The sequence below is a fragment of the Chlorocebus sabaeus genome, chromosome 21, assembly GCF_047675955.1.
Source record: "Chlorocebus sabaeus isolate Y175 chromosome 21, mChlSab1.0.hap1, whole genome shotgun sequence".
Lineage (NCBI taxonomy): Eukaryota > Metazoa > Chordata > Mammalia > Primates > Cercopithecidae > Chlorocebus > Chlorocebus sabaeus.
Window position 1 is genome coordinate 108,760,098 of NC_132924.1, and position 19,949 is coordinate 108,780,046.

The 19,949-nt window shown below is 42.2% G+C and overlaps 1 protein-coding gene and 1 non-coding gene across 2 annotated transcripts; one reads left to right on the forward strand and one right to left on the reverse strand.

Moving 5' to 3' along the window:
- Window positions 1-1,402: 1,402 nt before the first annotated feature.
- STMP1 (short transmembrane mitochondrial protein 1) lies at window positions 1,403-13,363 on the forward strand. Its single transcript, XM_007983027.3, has 3 exons — window positions 1,403-1,531; window positions 11,678-11,731; window positions 13,008-13,363. Exons 1-3 carry the CDS (start codon window positions 1,517-1,519, stop codon window positions 13,080-13,082), a joined length of 144 nt encoding a protein of 47 aa, XP_007981218.2. The 5' UTR covers window positions 1,403-1,516; the 3' UTR covers window positions 13,083-13,363.
- LOC119621628 (U6 spliceosomal RNA) lies at window positions 4,540-4,643 on the reverse strand. The gene has a single exon (XR_005238175.1). It is a non-coding gene; the product is annotated as a U6 spliceosomal RNA (small nuclear RNA).
- Window positions 13,364-19,949: the final 6,586 nt, after the last annotated feature.

A 19,949-nucleotide genomic window follows, 5' to 3' on the forward strand; every position in this document is an offset into this window, starting at 1 on the left:
GTAGCTGGGACTACAGGCGCCCGCCACCTCGCCCGGCTAGTTTTTTGTATTTTTTAGTAGAGACGGGGTTTCACCGTGTTAGCCAGGATGGTCTCGATCTCCTGACCTCGTGATCCGCCCGTCTCAGCCTCCCAAAGTCCTGGGATTACAGGATTGAGCCACCGCGCCCGGCCTGGGTCAGTTCTTGTACAGCCGGGACCACCAACCCCTCAACTGGGCCTGCATGAAAGCCTTATGGGTGTCCTTCTGACATTAGAGGGCCAAAACCTCCACCCTCAGATCATTCTAAGGATGCCCTTTTGTGACCATGTATCCTATGAAGAGCCATGAAGCTTGACTACCTCCCGCAGATCACCCATTGACAAACTTCTCCTGACCTCCAATCGCCTTTCCCCACACCTCAGACCACCTTGCTCCTTTATCCCATAAATATCCCTAAAACCCATCTTTGGGGAGGCAGATTTGAGATCTGTTCTCCCGTCTCCTCGGCTGGCTGCCTGGTGAATAAACCCTTTCTCTGCTGCAAAACTCATCATCTCAGTGACTGGCGTGCGGCACACGGCAGCATGGGCCCCATCCGGTATCACCAGACTCCAAAGCCCGCCATCCGAGCCTCTTTTTTTTTTTTTTTTTTTTTTGAGACGGAGTCTTGCTCTGTTGCCCGGGCTGGAGTGCAGTGACCGGATCTCGGCTCACTGCAAGCTCCGCCTCCCGGGTTCACGCCATTCTCCTGCCTCAGCCTCCCGAGTAGCTGGGACTACAGGCGCCCGCCACCTCGCCCGGCTAGTTTTTTGTATTTTTTAGTAGAGACGGGGTTTCACCGTGTTAGCCAGGATGGTCTCGATCTCCTGACCTCGTGATCCAGCCGTCTCGGCCTCCCAAAGTGCTGGGATTACAGGCTTGAGCCACCGCGCCCGGCCCATCCGAGCCTCTTAAACACCCAGCCTCTACCTTGGGTCCTCAACGCTGATGACACAGCACACCTGCGGAGCTTTGCGAGCTACAAGCCTCCTTTCTTCCCCACAAAGTCCAGCTGGGCACTGGTAGAGGATGTTGCAAAAGCTCCCACGATTCAGCTGCGAACCTAGGGATGGGACCCGCTGCTCATGCAGTCCTTCCAGGCCAGAGAGCCCTAAGCTGGGCTGTGTATCAGAATCGTCCGCCTGCTGAGAATAACACAGATTCCTGGGCCCCGGCCGAGGTTTACAGAGGCGGGATGCTCAAAGCTGCCCAACCAGGCTCGGGACTTGGCTCCTCGCAAGTCTTGTCGCGCGCTCGCTGCCCCGCTGGTTCAGGTTGTGAGGCCGACGCGCTCCGCCGGGGGGAACCAGGGCGCTGCGACGCTGCGAGTCGTTTCCGGGCGCGGGCTGGGCGGGAGGAGCGAGGCGGGGCGGGGCGGGGTGTGACCCGGAAGTCGACGGGGCGTTCCGCCCCCCGCGCATGGGGAGGTAGGCTCGGACCGGCCCGCGGAGCTGCAGCAGTCCTTCGCGCCCTCCTCGCCCTCCCCACCGACATCATGCTCCAGTTCCTGGTGAGTGGAGCTGCCGAAGAGCGGGGCCCGCTGCCTGGGGCGTGCCTCGGATCCCATTTCCCCCTCGAGGACTGCCGACCCCGCCGACCCGGCCTGGGCGTGGGTCCCGCGGTCCCTTCGGCCCCCGCGCCTGGTCGTCGCCTCTCAGGGCGACCGTTTTCTTCCTGCCTCCCCAGAAAATCCCTTTGCCCCTATTTTTCTGCATCCATCCAAGTCCCTAAAACTTTGAGGTGTCAGAGAGTGTGCGTTTCCAGAGCTACTTATTGTGCGCCGCGCCCCGCGCTCATTGTGTAATACTTGTATTAAAGCTTGTGTGGTCCTTGATGATTTTTCGTAGTCCGCCCCCCTTTCTTTCTGCGCTCCTGTTCCATTCCGTAGTCGCCGGCCGGTCCCTGCTGTGGAGCCCTGGTAGCTGGCATTTCTGAGGAGGTAGGAGGGCCAGAAATAAACCGTAAATTAGCCACCTCACGAAGTCCGAGAGGCTAAGTCCTCATCAGACCTTTCAGACTTGGAGGAATGAGTCAGACACTGGTATACACGTAATTTTTCCCGAAATGACTAAGCATGAGTAAGTAGACTGTTTCTCCTGGCTCCTTATTTGAGTTAAAAACGAGTTTTCTGGCAAAACTCGGTATATTTCAAAGATTGTTTAGTGAAGGTTCCAGGAGGACTTGCTCATCAAATTTTCAAGTGAAAGTTTTTCTGCCAAGCTATTGTGCACTCAAAACTTGGTGCTTTCAACCTCTAATTCTTTTTTTATTTTTTATTTTTTGAGACGGAGTCTCGCTATGTCGTCAGGCTGCAGTGCAGTGGCACGATCTCGGCTCACTGGAACCTCCGCCTCCCGGGTCCAAGCGCTTCTCTCTCCTCGGCCTCCCGAGTAACTGGAATTACAGGCGCGCGCAACGATGCCCGGCTAATTTTTGTATTTTTAGTAGAGACGGGGTTTCACTGAGTTGGCCAGGCAGGTCTCGAACTCCTGACCTCAAGTGATCAACCCGTCTCAGCCTCCGAAAGTACTGGGATTACAGTCGTGAGCCACCGCTCCCGCCCGAATGCTGTGTCTTTATTTTTTTGATGGAGTCTTGCTCTGTCGCCAGGCTGGAGTGCAGTGAAGCGATCTCAGCTCACTGCAACCTCCGCCTCTTGGGTTTAAGCGATTCTCCTGCCTCAGCCTCCCGAGTAGCTGGCGCGCGCCAGCAGGCCCAGCTAATTTTTGTAGTTTTAGCAGAGACGGGGTTTCACCCTGTTGGCCAGCATGGTCTCCATCTCCTGACCTCGGGATCCGCCTGCCTCAGCCTCCCAAAGTGCTGGGATTACAGGCGTGAGCCTCTGCACCCGGCCCCAAATGCTGTATGTTTATCAAAGAGATTAAAACACAAAACGTGCCTCTTCTGTCCTTTTGAAAGATGGTAATGGATTGTTAAATCCAATTAGTCAAAAGAGTGTCCTTAATCTGCCCAACTAAGACGGCTGCTTCTTTGCCTCTAGGAGTTTCTGTAGTGTCCTAACTAGGTGTTAATTTGTGAGTTCAGAATAATGACAGTCATTTTCTTGTAGTAAACACTAGATTAAAAGCGGTATCACTTAGCTCCAGGGTATAGGATGATGTAATTGAGCTGCCTACTGTATCTGTTGCTCATTGATAAACTGAGAGGACATGATTCAGTTACAGTGAGCTTTCTAAGTGGTTTTGCAGAATGGGTCTATTTGGTTTTGCAATAAACTTTTACTGTGTGTTAATTTTTTTTTTTTTTTTAGAGACAAGGTTTCTCTTTGTCACCTAGGCTAGAGTCCAGTGGCACAATCATGGCTCAGAGCAGTCTTTAACTCCTGGCCTCAAGCAGTCTTCCCATCTCAGCCTCTTTAGTAGTAGCTAGGACTACAGACCCACACCACTACCCCTGACTAATTTTTAAATTTTTTTTTTTTTTTTTTTGTAGAGACAGGTCTCATCTAGGCCTCCTACAGTGTTGGGATTACAGGCATGAGACACTGTGCCTGGTCATATTCTGATCTGAGAATTCAGAATTTTCAGCGTTTAAGGAGGGATGCTAATGCTGTCCGTTATATTCCTAGCTCAGAAGTAACTGGAACCCTGGTGTTCTGTCACCCGCTGGTCTCCCACCTCACGGCTTTTTTTTTTTTTTTTTTTTAAATAAGTGAATAGCATTACTTTTCACATTGATTCCACCTCTGTCAAATGAGCCACTGACTCTAAAGTTGAGCAAGTATTTCTCTTTGTGTTCAGTCATTTCATCTATAAAACAATGACCATCACGTTCTAGTGTTTAAGAGGTTAAATTTCAGAGTCAGACTTCTCACTTTGAACCCTGCCTTCCATCATTTTCAAGCTGTGGTAGCGTGGGTGGGCTATTGAAATTTTCTGTGCTCCCATTTCCACATCTGAAAATGCAAACCCACCTCACAGTTTTGTTGTGAGGATTAAAAATGAGTTAACACATTAAAGAACTTAAAAACAGGGGCACTCAACAAGGATTCAGATAGTGTTCAGTTTTTCTTTTGCAGGGTGTCATTTGAACCCTGATTGGTTACTTCTCAGAAGTGGGGATTAGCTTCTTACAGAAGGGTAGGTGATCGGAAAGGTTTAGAAGTGATGAAACAGTCACAAGTTAAGCAGGTGCATTGTCATTACACATTCAGGAACCCTCTAAGATGTTTCTCCTACAGTTGTGATTTGTGGAGCACAGTTTGAAAACCACTGTATTTGCTTGTGTTGGTGATATCTTCCTTCCATTGTTCATATTGCTCCTCAGGTTAAAATATTTGCCCATTGTCTCTATCTTGAAGAGACCTTGTTCCTGTGATTTTTCCCTTTTCTTTTACTGCAGTTTTTTTCCTCATTATTATTATTTTTTTAATAGTAGAGATAGGGTCTCACTATATTGCCCAGGCTGGTCTTGAACTCCTGGGCTGAAGCAATCCTCCCACCTCAGCTTCTCAAAGTGTTGGATTATGGGCTTGAGCCACTGCTCCTAGACTGTTTTTAAAAAATGCATTGCTTCAGGAATTTGCATGTCCTCTTTGCGCAGGGGCCATTCTGATCTCTGTATCATTCCAGTTTTAGTATATGTGCTGCCAAAGTGAGCACCCCCTCTTTCTTTTACCACAGTAGAAGACACCTCTTTGCAGATAGTAACCAACACTACCTGAGGAAAGCTACTGCTTCCTTATTCGTAAGGTTTAGCTAGAGTTATTTTAAGGATGCTTTCGGAGGGAAGCTAACATGATAGCACTGCTGGGGGCTTTGTGCACACTGCCTGTGATGCTGTTATTGTGATTTATTGCTTTTGTTTGTTTGTTTTTGAGACAGAATATCACTCTATCACCCAGGCTGGAGTGTAGTGGTGCCATCTTGGCTCACTGCACCCTCCGCCTCCTGGGTTCAAGTGATTCTCCTACCTCAGCCTCCCAAGTAGCTGGGATTACAGGCATGTGCCACTACGCCTGGCTAATTTTATTTTTTTTGTAGAGATGGGGTTTTACCATGTTGGCCAGGCTGGCCTCGAACGTCTGACCTCAAGTCATTTACCCACCTTGGCCTCCCAAAGTGCTAGGATTACAAGTGTGAGCCACTGTACCTGGCTGGTTTTCCTTTTATCCTTTTTACCTTTCTAAATACTCTTCATGGTCCCACTCTGATATTTTTTCCATGAGGCCCTCCTGATGACTTATGCTCTTGAAACCTTTACACTATTATGTCTTCGTTTTGTTTTGTGTTTGAGACAGAGTCCTCTGTCACCCAGGCTGGAATGCTGTGACGCAATCTCAGCTCACTGCAACCAATGCCTCCTGGGTTCAGGCAATTCTCGTGCCTTACCCTCCCAAGCAGCTGGGATTACAGACGTGTGCCACCATCCCCAGCTAATTTTTGTATTTTTAGTAGACACAGGGTTTCGCCATATTGGCTAGGTTGGTCTCAAACTCCTGGCCTCATGTGATCTGCCCGCCTCCGCCTCCCAAAGTGCTGGGATGACAGGTGTGAGCCACCGTGCCTGGCCTTACTATTTCACTGTTATGATCCATTTCTTCATTTATTTAGGTCTCATGTCTTTTCATTAACTTCTGAATAATTATCTTGCACCTTGTTTGTTACGTTTATTTCTATTTTGTTAATTATTTCACCAGTTGATGGACATTCAAGATGTTTCCACTTTTGGCTATGATGAGTAATCTTGCTGGGAATATTTGTGTGCAGGTTTTTGTGTGGATGTGTATTTTAGTTCTCTTGGGTATATACCCTAAGGAGGGATTGCTGCATCATATGGTAACTTTATGCTCAACTCTTTGAGGAACTTTTGGACTGTTTTCCAGAGTAGCTGCACCATTTTACATTTTCACCAGTAATGTGTGACAGTTTCAATTTCTCCACATCCTCGCCAACATTTGTTGTAGCTGTTGTTTTTGTTAAAACAATTCTAGTGGGTGTGACGTGGTTCCTTATGCTTTTGCTTTGCATTTCCTCAGTGACTAATGATGTTGAGCATCTTTTCATGTGCTTGTGGACTATTTGTATCTTTGGAGAAATCCTTTCATGTCATTTGCCCATTTTAATTTTAATTTAATTTTATTTATTTATTTTTGAGATGGAGTCGCGCTCTGTCACTCAGGCTGGAGTGCAGTGGTGCAATCTCAGCTCACTGCAACCTCTGCTTCCTGTGTTCGAGCAGTTTATCCTGCCTCAGCTTCCCAAGTAGCTGGGACTACAGGCATCCACCACCATGCCTGGCTGATTTTTGTATTTTTAGTAGAGACGGGGTTTCACCAAGTTGGCCAGGCTGGTGTTGAACTCTTGACCTCAGGTGATCCACCCACCTTGGCCCCCAAAGTGTGGTATTATAGGCGTGAACCACTGTGCCTGGCCAATTTGCCCATTTTTAAATTGAGTTTTTTTGTGTCATTCAGTTGTAAGAATTATTTATATATTCTGGATGCAGATCTCTTATCAGATATATATTTGAAAATATTCTCTCATTTTGTGTGTTGTCTTTTGACTTTCTTGATGGTATTCTCTGAAACACAGACATTTTTAATTTTGATGAAGTCCAATTTTTTTTTTTTTTTTTTGGTTACTTGTACTTTTGGTGTCATATCTGAGAAAACTATTTGCCCAGCCCCACTCATGAAGGTTTACGCCTATGATTTCTTCGAAGAGTTTTATAGTTTTAGCTCTTACATTTAGGTTTTTAATTCATTTTGAGTTAATTTTTGTATATAGTGTGAGGTGGGAGTCCATCTTTATTCTTTGCATGTGGATATCCCATTGTCCCAGCACCATTTCTTGAAAAGATTATTCCCAGCACCATTTCTTGGAAAGACTGTTCTTTCCGTATTGAGTGCCTTGGCACTCTTGTTGAAAATCACTTGACCATAATAAGCCTTTATGGTGTATTCCTGGGCTCTCCACTCTATTCCATTGATCTTTATTGATCAATAGAAACAATTCAGTCTTGTTTGCTTGCCACCACAGTAATCAGCTTTTCTCTAATAGGTACTTGGTTTTCTTAAAAAAAAAAAAAAAATTACGTTTTTAATTCCTACATCTTTTCATCATCTAGTAGATCCTTGCTTCCTCAGCCTTTTCTGAGTATAGGTACCAGGAGAATGCTTCTCAGGCAGTGCTTTCATCATGTTGCTGCGGGCAAAGAATAGTCCGTGGCTCCCTACCACAACTGCAGGTGAAGGAAACTCCCCTGCCTCTGTTGCCCAGGCTGGAGTGCAGTGGCGTAATCTCAGCTCACTGTAACCTCTACCTCCTGGGCTCAAGTGATCCTCCCACCACAGCCTCCAGAGTAGCTGGGACTACAGATGTATGCCACCACACTCGGCTAATTTTGCATTTTGTTGGTAGAGATGTAGTTTCACCATGATGCCCAGTCTGGTCTCAAATTCTTGGGCTCAGGCTATCCTGTCGCCTTGTCCTCCCGAAGTGCTGGGATTACAAGCACAGCCATTGTGCCTGGCTGCCCTACCTGCTGTTTGAAGCCCATCATCTAGCCCTGCCCAGCTTTCCATACTTAATTCTCTCCATTCTTTAACTGAAATTCTCTTTTCCAGTCAGGCCTGTTTCTTTTATGCCAGTCATTACATCTCCATTCCCATCTTGTGCCTTGATTTTCCACATTCAGTATTCTTCACGTTTCCCTTGCCAGTTTCACACTGGCATTTCACACTTGCCATTTTCACTTGCCATTTTCACACTGCTGATAAAGACATACCCGAGACTGGGTAATTTATATGGGAAAAAGAGTTTAATGGACTTACAGTTCCACATGGCTAGGGAGGCCTCACAATCATGGCAGAAAGCAAGGAGGAGCAAGTCACGTCTTACATGGATGGCAGCAGACAAAGAGAGAGCTTGTACAGAGGAACTCCTCTTTATAAAACCATCAGATCTCATGAGACTTACTCACTGTCATGAGAACAGCATGGGAAATACCTGCCCCCATGATTCAGTTACCTCCCACTGGGTCCCTCCCACAACATGTAGGAATTCAAGATGAGATTTGGGTGGGGACACAGCCAAACCATATCACCAGTTTAAATGTGAACACTTAGCATATTTAGAGCCTTTAATATCAACCTGAGGTACATATTTTTCAAGTATGATTTTAAAAGAATCACTTCTGTATCATTCATTTTGCCACTTAATGCATGGCCTAGTTCTGATTTTTGGAGCATCTGTTAACATTGAAAATCCTGTGCGGGGTCCTGCCTTCTGTTGTTATACAACTATTTTACCTAGCATTTCTTCCTATTCATCATATAAGTTATCTAAGGGCAGAGATCATTTTTAATCCTTTCATGGGGCTAAATATGAAGTTGATTTTTAGTATATTAAGGTCTGCAGTCCCTTAATCAAAATCTTTAGGGGCCGTAAGTATTTGGGAAATCAGATTTCTTTTAGATTTTAGAAAAGTAATAAGCTGCATCATGTACCTCGGTACTTAACACCCCCAGCAGCATCAGGGATAGCACTTTGTAATCAAATGTATTAATATTTTTGCTGTGAGACATATTCTCCAGTGAGGAGGTCTAAGGCAGGATCCTATATTTAAAGATTTCTATTGCTATAGCAAAAAATGATTATTCACACTAAAATGTGATAATGACTATAAATAGTCTGCTGCTAGTTCAGGTCAGGTATGCTTTTGTTACCAAATGAGTTATGATGTAATGTAGTTTGGATTGAGTTGGGTTTCAGAATTGTGGATAATGGATTGTGGAGCTTCACTGATTCTTAGTGTACTCTCTATTTATAGAGCTGACAATGCAATTCTTCTGTTGTGTACTGCTCTGTGCCAGTCTAGACTTCCCTTTTGGGGCTCTTAGCTCCAGCATCTTCTTCCCATCTATTTTTCCTGTACACTACTTTCCTCATCTCAGTCCTCTGTTTTCAAACTTGCAGTGTTGTACCATTAATTGTCCCCAATGTTCCTGTGAAAAGAAGCTACTTTTTCATACCCCTAAAGTCTCAAAATTATTGCAGAGAGGGTGTGATAGTAATGCACTTAGTATTGAGCTTGGGAAGAAAGCATTGCACTCCTTATGCCACAGTCTTCTCTACAGGGAATACTAACGGGTGACCGTGTAGGGGAAGCAGGGCATTGTGATGGCATTCACCTGACAGAACTACTGATGAGGTTTCCAGGTCTTGGCCAGGAAGAAGTTAGGCATTCTTGGCCTACAAAGAGGTTTCAGACTCATCCAAGACCTCCTATAATCTGACTCCAGTCTAACCTCTCAGACTGAGTCACTGTTCCTCAGATTTAGGTTTTTTGTGTGTGTGTAAATATCCCTATTGACCATCCCATGAACAACATGCTGTATATGCTTTTCTAGCTTCATGCATTTTTCCCTTAGTGACATTTTTCTTGTGTATTTAATCTTACAGTACCCCTTTGGTAGATCCGGTAGTATTCGGAAACATTTCTCTTAGTGACATTTTTCTTGTATATTTAATCTTACAAGACCCCTTTGGTAGATCTGGTAGTATTCTGAAACTGGAATTGGATATGACTTGTTTAGAGGCTTATGGTTTTCGTTTTGTGTTGTGTTTTAAAATAATCATGAGTTTTTCATGTGCCCTGATGCCTGGCGAAGTTACCAAAATGAAGCCACGTTAGACATGCCACATTTGTTTAGAGACAGATATGGTAAGAACTAGGAATCTTAGAATGTTGGAGCTGGACATTACATTGTGAGTACAATGTTTTATAAATCAGGAAGCTCAAATCAGCAAAGCTCCAGAGAGGTTAAGTGTCTTGCTTTTAGGCACACTGCCTGATAGTGGTGGAACCGAACTCGATTATTTTTTTTGAAAGTTTTTAAATCCCATGTTTTTTCTTTTTGGTGTTAGAGCTAATACTTTCATTTTTTTTTTTTTTTTCTCTTCTTTTAAGCAAATTTAATACTCCTTCTGGATTTGGAAAACCTCTTCCTACCTGGTTTCATCCCATAGGAGAAAAAAATCATTCTGCTTCAAGGTGCAACATTGGTAAAAGTAGGAGTTTGCAGGCCATATCTGATTAATCAAATGATCAGAATGGTCTATGATTAGAGATTAGATAGCTTCTTCTATGTTTCTTATTGCTAATAACAAACCAATTTAAATTATGCTTTTGGTGTTTCAAGCTTAGTAAGTTTAAAGCGTACCAAGAACCCAGCTGCATTCTGTTCCCCTATGTGCATCTCCAACTTGAAGATAAGGTTCAGTCACGCCATGTGTGATTGATGGTGTTAAGTGCCACACTTTATTTTTTTAAAACCTCTCTGCTGTGTATTGATTGAATAAAAGCAACACTGATTAAAGAAAATGGTGAAAAAAATTCATGCTAGTTTGAATTTATAAAATGAAAAATTAAGCTCCAGATGGAGCCTCTTAATTACCAGAGGAAAACAGGGAATTGTTATCATTAAACTCAAAGCTGAGGAGCGTTGGTCCTTTTGGGTATATCTAAATTTCATGAACCAGTTTTTGTTTAGGAAAATAGTCACCAAATGGGATAAATATTTAAAGTTTTCTAAATGTTGCACCTGTCTCTTGTCACTGTGTTTCCTACCGACCTTAAATATTCTGCCAGACTGTACCTGTTAGCATGTTAGACTGTACCTGTGGCAGAGTGCTAAGCCATATGTGCTCTCAGTGGTGTGTCAGAGTTTTCTTTCTTTTCTGTCATCACATATTTTAGTTTTTGAGTGTGAAGCTAATGTAGATTGTCTTGTCCTCCTTGTTGTGAATGTCCTTGGAGAAGTCCCTTTCCATCCTGGGCCTCAAGTTCCTCTGTTTGAACTATGAAGAGATTGTAAACTGTGAAGAGTTCCTTCATTCTCTGAGATCCTATGATTTGGCTGAATATTTATTTATTTATTTTGAGACGGAGTCTTGCTCTGTCTCCCAGGCTGGAGTGCAGTGGCATGATCTCAGCTCACTGCAACCTCTGCCTCCCGGTTTCAAGTGATTCTCCTGCCTCAGCCTCCCGAGTAGCTGGAATTACAGGTGTGAGCCACCCCACCTGGCTAATTTTTGTATTTTTAGTAGAGACGAAGTTTCACCATGTTGGCCAGGCTGGTTTCAAACTCCTGGCCTCAAGTGATCCACCACTTTGGCCTCCCAAAGTGCTGGGATTATAGGTGTGAGCCTCTGTGCCCGGCCTTGAGTGAATACTTTAAAAACTGAATAACTTTTATTTGATTTGAAAAGGAATAACAATATCCATAACCAAAAAAAGACAAAAAATTGCAGCATTCAACAAGAAAAATCTGAACTTTGGCTTGAGTTTCCAGAACTTGTAGTCAAGTATTTATGTGAGTTGTAAGGGGATAAGAGAATTTAGGGTAGATTTATACAGTGTTACCATTTATTATTTTTTGCGGTTTTATTTTTTCCTTATGTTTGGTTGGTGTCCCCATTTATTCTTTTGTATACTCTTTAGCCTCTGGAGAGGGTATCTCTGTGTTTATAGAAGAAAAATGTGACTCTTATGTTGTACATAGCCCTAGACTGGACATTAAGGTCTTCTAACTGTCCTAAGCTTCTTAGGAAGATACTGTGTATTTTAATTTGGAATCATACTGGCACAGGACTCGGTATGCACTGTAACTCTTACTATTCTATTTTTTCAGCTTGGATTTACATTGGGCAACGTGGTTGGAATGTATCTGGCTCAGAACTATGACGTAAGTCGCCATATCCATGACTGCCTTGATTCCATGTAGCTGTTTTAGAGTGACTTTTCTTTGTTTGAGGTAAGGTGTGACTTCCACCATAAATGAGGTCCATAGGGCTGAGGCAAACTCCTGAATATTGTAGAATGGTTTGCCATTGTTTGAAAAAGTAATACAGCTCATGAAACATCTGTCCTCTTCCGTACCACCGCAAGAGGGAAAAATGCCTTCAGTTCAGCTGGGCTCATGAAGATCCTTAGCTGTGGCTTGTTAGCTCAGAGTAATATTAAGTTGGGCTCTTAAAATTCTTTGGGAAATCATGTGATAAGTGAGAATTTAAAGATTAATTGGATAATATTTTTAGCCCCACTACCCAGTAGTGGAGATAACTTAGAATTTTGGAGATGCATCTGGGTAGCGGGACTGAAAAATATAGATCTATATTCCATCTTCAAAATTCTAAGGGTAGCACATTTGAGGACAGAGTTTTGTGAAGTTGTATTAACCTCACTTTATAGATGGCGATGTTGAAAACCAGGTGGTACAGCAGCCTATGAATGGGGATTCTGGACAGGTGTTTGAAAAAGACAAGCAAGGGAAACGTGTTATTGATTTGTTTTGTTGTAAAGCTTTTTGTATGACAAAGGGAGTCCCTTTGTCAACCTTCGTTTGAGTCATATAGTTTTCTAGGCAAAGGCTATATTATGTCACATTTATTGTTTATATGCACAACCTTTACTTGGCACCAGATCGAGTGGAAGTGGGTATACAAAAGTAGAAGTGGCTTTCAGAGAGGAGCATACTTATCTGACAACTTCTGATATCTTTCTATGCAGTTATGAGGCTAAGAAATACCACTATGGGCCGGGTTTAGTGGCTCACGCCTGTAATCCTAGCACTTTGGGAGGCCGAGGTGGGCAGATTGCTTGAACTCAGGAGTTTGAGACCAGCCTGGGCAATGTGGCGAAAGCCCATCTTTACAAAAAATACAAAAATTAGCCAGGTGTGGTGGCATGTCCGTGGTCCCAACTACTTGTGGGACTGGGGTGGGAAGGATCGCTTGAGCTCTGGAGGTCAAGGCTACAGTGACCTATGTTTGCACCATTGCGCTCCAGCCTGAGTGACAGAGACCCTATCTCAAAAAAGAAAGCAAAAAGAACCACTATTTAGCACATCTCTTTCGGAGGAAGATAAAAGCTTGTAAAACCATTTATCTTTGGAGGAAAAGAAGTACAAGAATATTGATTAGGTAGATGCAAAATTATAATAATCTTTTTTCTCTTTAAAGATACCAAACCTGGCTAAAAAACTTGAAGAAATTAAAAAGGACTTGGATGCCAAGAAGAAACCCCCTAGTGCATGAGACTGCCTCCAGCACTGCCTTCGGGATACATTGATTCTACTGCTCTTGAGGGCCTCCTTTACCATCTGAACCAAAAGCTTTTGTTTTCGTCTCCAGCCTCAGCACTTCTCTTCTTTGCTAGACCCTGTGTTTTTTGCTTTAGAGCAAGCAAAATGGGGCCCCAATTTGAGAACTACTACATTTCCAACATACTCACCTCTTCCCATATTCCCTTTCCAACTGCATGGGAGGTTCTAAGACTGGAATTATGGTGCTAGATTAGTAAACATGACTTTTAATGAGTAGTGTCTTCTTTATTGTTTGCGATTTTTACTACCTTTTGTCAAGAGAAAAATTGATGAGTTTTGTATAGCTGGTCAGATACAAATAATAGTGACTTCAGAGTTTAGCAATTGTAATGGGTACTTTTTAAACATTTGGTACTAAATTATGTTGCTGCAAAGTAATTAAAATTAATATGTAGAGCTAGTTTTTGGTGAATTATTCATTTATTTTGTACTGCTGTTAGGCAGCTCCGTAGTTTCTAATTTAACCAATGAGTCAATTTGCTGTTCATCAACTAAGAAATGATTCTGAGAATCCTGTCAGGAATTGGGGAATGAAAAAATATGCAAGATAGTGGTCTTTTTCCCAGTAGAGTTCGTAGTCTATTTAGTGTGCATGTTTTTCCTTAATGATGTATTTGATCTGACTTTTCCTTCTCAGAAGAATCATACTTGGGATTACAGGTACATTTGATGTTATATGATGGATAAGTGAAAAGTTTTTAAAGGAGATTTTATACCTTTTCACATTAAAAAGGTATTTATACTATTACTTTGTAGTGATTCTCTAAGAAAAAATGTAGCCCAAATGTATAGTAAAATCAGCAGCTCAAGAAGAATTTCTGCTTCTCTTTGTAGTTGATGCTTTGTTTTTTCCTGCAGTCAGAAATTCCCTGTATTTGTCAAATGTATAATCAGCTTGTATTGTTTTTAAATTAAAAAAAATTGAATAATTAACTTTTCCCATAGGACAAGATACAAAAGAAATTTCATGTAAAGGGCCTCTCCCACCCCTGTTCTCTGGCTCCTGGCTCCTCTTTGACAAGTTACTGTTACCACTTTGCCTTATACTTTTGAGAAAGAGTCTGTGCCTAAACAAACATGTGTAACACAAATAGTAACTATACACAGAGGTCTGACCCTCGTCTTTTTTTTTTTTTTTAATGGAGATCATTCTATATCAGCAAGTAAGTGGCAAGGAACCTCATTCTTTTTTTGACTGCCTAATATTTTTTTGAATAGATACAACATAATTGGTTTAATCTGCTACTGATGAATGCTTAGGTTGTTCTTTTGCTATTACAATGATAACCTCATTCCTAATGTTATTAAACATATCAATTCAGGATAGAGCTATAAGATAAAGTCCTAAAAGTTAATTTAGACTAAATATAAAATACCCATTTCACTAGCTGTTTTGTTTCAGAGGGCTTGTTGAACAGCTTCACTAGTAATGCCATTTTTGAAGACATGGCAGGTTCAGAATCAATACATTGGCAGAATTGTGCAGAGCATCTTTTTTCAGACAGTAATGACACTGATTCTGTATGTGATAAAGTGATTCTGCTTCTCTTTGACAACTTGCATCTCTCCTACATGGAAGTCAGTTTTATTCCTGTCAAGGTTGTCTTTGTGTGTGAGACACAGTAGGATTAAATTATGGTTTGACTTTTCTTAGCAGCGTGATCATGGGCAAGTGGCTTATTCTTTTTTTTTTTTTCAAGACAGAATCTCACTCTGCTGCCCAGGCTGGAGTACAGTGGCACAGTCTCAGCTCACTGCATCCCCTTCTTCCTGGGTTCAAGTGATTCTCGTGCTGCATCCTCCCAAGTAGCTGGGATTACAGGTGCCTGCCACAACACCTGGCTAATTTTTGTATTTTTAGTAACGACAAGGTTTCACCATGTTGGCCAAACTGGTCTCAAACTCCTGGCCTCAACTGATCTGCCCACTTCGGCCTCCCAAAGTGCTGGGATTATAGGCATGAGCCACTGCGCCCAGCTTTTTTAAACTTTTAGGTTCATTTAATAGGTAAATTGCGTGTCAGAGGGGTTTGTAGTTTATTCTTTCAGAAACTCTTGCATAATCTGTAGATGTGGACGTAAATATCCACCTCATGGGGTTTTCATAAAAAAATTATTGAGATAATGTATGTAATGTTGCACAGTGCTTTGCAGACTATCTAATAAATAGTAGCTATTAGTACAAACTTGTTGCTTTTTGGCTAGTTCTGCAGTCACTTTTGGAATCAGCTTATGAACCACACAAAAAATTTGTCATTATTCTGTAGTCACTGTTTTTGATACTGATGAAAATTTATAGTATCTACCTGGATCATACCATCTGGCTCACAAGATTTGATCTTGAATTGTTAGCGCAATGAACTAGAGCCCCAAAGGATGAAGGTTTACCTTGTGGGTATTAAAAATGCTAGAAGCTTAGAAAGCTGTTTTTTAGAGAGATTCCTTGTTACCAACCATGATAGCATTGCTATGGTGAATGTGGTCTCCCAGAGTGGCTGCTTTGGGATGGGAGGTCACTTAGCTATTAGAAGTTAGGTCTCTTTGTATTATACCTTATGAACAAGGCTCATTTGGACTTAGGGCTTCCCTTCGGGGTGACACTTAACCTTGCCAAGGAGATCATTTCTACCAGTAGGATCCATCCAGCAGATCAGTTCTTAAGTTCAGCTTCATCATGTATACTGCTACACAGCGCAGGCTGACTTCGCATTCACCATTCAGATGCCCTCTCCTAGTTTTATGTTCTTGGCAGCAATGAAAAGGACCTCAGAGTTCTCAGGCAAGATGATCTTCACTGAGCTATATGTTGGAGGAACCCAGAACCATCATAGTTTTAGGGTGTAGTTGAAAATCCTTACTGTGAATGGGGTTTGTGACACTGAAAGTTACCCCTTCCCTGGGAATTTTGTAGGAACCCTTGCCACACAAATCAATGGAGCGGTGGGAAGAAGCACCACAAGATATGCCTTTTTTTTTTTCCTTTAAAAAATGTTTGAAAACTCCTACTAATATGGGTAGGAAAACTTCTGCCACATCTGATCATAAAATGAGAGTTGCTCAAAATACTAGTGCAGATCACTCTGACATGTGAAATACAAGACTTCAGGATTGGTGCTGGAAACTTAATAAATACAGTTAACTTGAAAAGCTTATCCCTAAACTGTAATCCTCCCAAACAAAACAAAAACAAAGCAAGAAAAAAAAAACCTTATTTAAAATTGTCAAAAGAGGCTGAATTTTTTGAAGTTACCAAAATTATATCTTTAGACCTTTCTTCTGATTTGATATTTTATGTATTTAAGCAGTTACCTGATTCTGATTTAAAGAAGCAATTTTATTTCTTCTTTTCTAACTCAATGAGTTTGTGTGACTATAGAGAAAAGTAGGCTGTGTGGTTTTTCTAGTTGTCTATACATGTTGCCTCATAGAGCATATGTACACATGTGTAATGTTTTCATTTCCACTAAGCCGTTCACTCCCTAGATACTATGCTGGTGTTTGTTTTTCTGCTGAGGTCTCTCACATTTTTAATGCCTTTCTGAGTTATTCCTCCTGAAGGAATGTTATATACTGTACTGGAAGCAAATGAGGCTTTTCTTAAACTTCCAGTCTTGGGTTTTGCATGTAGCATTTCCATTCCTTACAGATGAATGAGTTCTTTTTTTCCCTATTGACTATTAGGGCTTTGCCTTATGGAAAGGAATAGGGTGGTGAAGGGAAAATATTTTGAGATCTTGCCTGGTCTTAATAGGGAGTTTGTGACACTTAGATTTTCAAGTGTTCAGTTTATACCTTTCCCAAATCTGGTTGCAGTGTATTTAGTCAAGCATTGAAGACCTAATATATGGCATGTTTTGCAAGGCACAGGGAAAGAAAAATGAACTGAGAACAGCGAGACCTTCTGGAAATTCCCAGAGTGGGACACTGCAAACCCTGGGTCCTGGGCCTGCCTGAATCACAGCCTCAGTGGGAGGATCTTATGAAAGGTACAGTGCTGTTGCATCATCTTACACAATTGTACAGGACTGGGACCAAAAAAGGTGCCATGTAAATAGTGCATGCAGGTGTGTTCAGTGTTCGTTCAGTGAGGACAGCCCCACTGAGCTACCTGTGTACTCAGGTGGTCTCGGTTCCTTTTGTGTTCTCATGGTTTTGAGTTTCTTGCTGTCCTGAGAGTGATTCTAGTGTTTAGAGACTTTTTCAAATACCGCGGACCCCAAATGTGAAGCCAACTACCTCATTTATTGTATAGCTGAACAAACAGATTTGTTCTGATGTTGGAAGGAAAACTAGCTGCTTTTTATTTATTAAAAGATGGTACATGAGTGTTTGTGATATGTAAATATTAATGTGAAAGATTGTGTACCATGTACTTTATGTCTGACTTAATGGAACTTTAAAGGCAACTTTAAGCAAATTTGATAAAGAATTGACTTAACAATAAGATGCAACTATACTTAGTGACTTTGGCTCACAGTTTCATCATCCACAAAATATTAGAAGGTAAAATTAAATTATATTTGCAAGAGACACAAGACTATTAAGGAGGGCTAGAAGTTATCCAACAGTGGAGTGATTTAGATGACAAGGAGTTATTAATCATATCTGCCATTTCCTGTCACTGGAATGGGCAACCTTGCTTGGCTTGAATCTCCAGTTCTGGGAAAGAACAGAGAGCAGTTAGTAGACCAGACTGAAATAAACGCTCTTTCTAAATTGGCTAGTTGAATGCATTCATTACTCGGAGCACCTGGCAGCAGTTGCTGGCACAGCTTTCCCTTCAGGAGTGAGTCAGGTTCTCACATAGTTGAATACTGGCCAGTAATTCTAAGTCCACTTAATTCTAAATCAACTTTTCTTTCTCTTTTTACTTATACTCCCAGAATCTTACTGATTATCTACACCTTTGTCCTACTGTCTGACTTAAGGGCAAAGGATCTGCATTCTGTGATGGGTCATAAATGTGATGTTCGGCTCTTCTGATAAGAAGATTAACACCCTGACTCTTTTGAAAATTTAAAGCAAATGACTTTAGAGATGTTGGCTGGATCAAATCAGCTGTAGCTTACCTAACATTGGTATTTCATTTGGGCTTGTGAGGTCTTAACTATTACATTGGACAAATAATTTTGGTCTAACTCACAGGGCAGAAGCACTAATGTTCCTGTTAACCCTGGTCAGTCACATTCTGTGGTTGGAGCAGATGTGTGAGGTTGTTTCTTTTGCTCCAAAATAAACTTTACAACTCACGGATGCTTGATCAATTAAGGGAGTGATTTTATAGATAAATTATTATGGGAAAACTGCACGTGCTATCAATAGTAACTTAAAATCACTTAAAACAGTGCAGTGATTGTAGGGGACTCCCTTTCCCCTAAGACATATTTAGCAAGCAACTGATGGTAGAAATAAAAAAATCTGTAATGCCAACAAACTAGAGGGATTGAGGGCTATAGCCAGTCATGTAGCAAGGATATCTATCATGGAGAAAATGGCATGATCTTCAGGAGGAGAAAGAGGCCTTGATTTCCAGACAGCTTTTTTCTCATGGGACACGTTTATTGAGCACTTACAGCTTACTACATTGTAGAAGTTGCTGGGGGATTTCAAGAGGCATAGACAGCTCTTCTCCCTCAAGGGGCTCATGTAGGGATGTGTAGGAAGTGACAGATGTGTTTGGACCGTTGGCTACTACTTAGTACTTTGTTTTCTCAGGAACAAACTACTTATTATATCCAGAAGCAAGCCAGTGTAATATAATAATAGTGCTGTGGTCTTAATTATAGTTTTGGTGTCCCTTATAAGACTGGTAGGAAAGTTTTCCCTCCCTCCCAAAACTTAACCAAAGCAATAGATTTGTGGTTAGTGACAGGTGGAGAGAGAGATGTTAATCTCAATGTATCTTCTTTCTTGACTTCTCTTTCTTTTTTTTTTTTTTGAGACGGAGCCTTGCTCTGTCACCCAGGCTGGAGTGCAATGGTGCGATCTCAGCTCACTGCAACCTCTGCCTCCACTGCACCCGGCCGACTTCCCTTTCCTTTGACTAATAGAACAACACCAGCCTTTTTCTGAAAGGGAACACTATATCCTTACGGGAATTTGGTGCCAAGGTAAAGGGGAGCCATTGAAGAGAGATGCTTAACAGGGAATCAAAGTAGTGATGAAAGAGTACTGATTGCCATGAAGAAGACCTACTAAGAACGCCTTCTTGTGGAGGGAACTTAGGATAGAAGCACTTAAGAGAAAGGAGCTGATGGCCGGGCGTGGTGGCTCATGCCTGTAATCCTAATACTCTGGGAGGCTGAGTCAGGTGGATCACCTGAGGTCAGGAGTTGGAGACCAGCCTGGCCAACATGGTGAAACCCCATCTCTACTAAAAATACAAAAAACTAGCTGGGCATGGTAGCACGTGCCTGTAATCCCAGCTACTCAGGAGGCTGAGACAGGAGAATCGCTTGAACCTGGGAGGTGGAGGTTGTAGTGAGCTGAGATCGTGTCACTGCACTCCAGCTTGGGCAAAAGAACAAGACTCCATCTCAAAAAAAAAAAAAAAAAAAAAAGAGCAAGAGAAAGGAGCTGACAATTAGGTTTCAAGTTCTGGGTGAGGTTTCCCCCAAAAAAGATGTCACTGGTTTCACTCTGCCTCGGTAGGATGGCTTGGGTATCTTTCCACTCCTAAGAAGGTATTAAAAATAACATAAAACCTAGTGAGTTTGCGCGGCTTAGCCTCTGAAGGGCAAGTAAGACAGGCTTTCTTTTCCTGTCTTCAGAATGAATGGATTACAAACACTAGATACAAT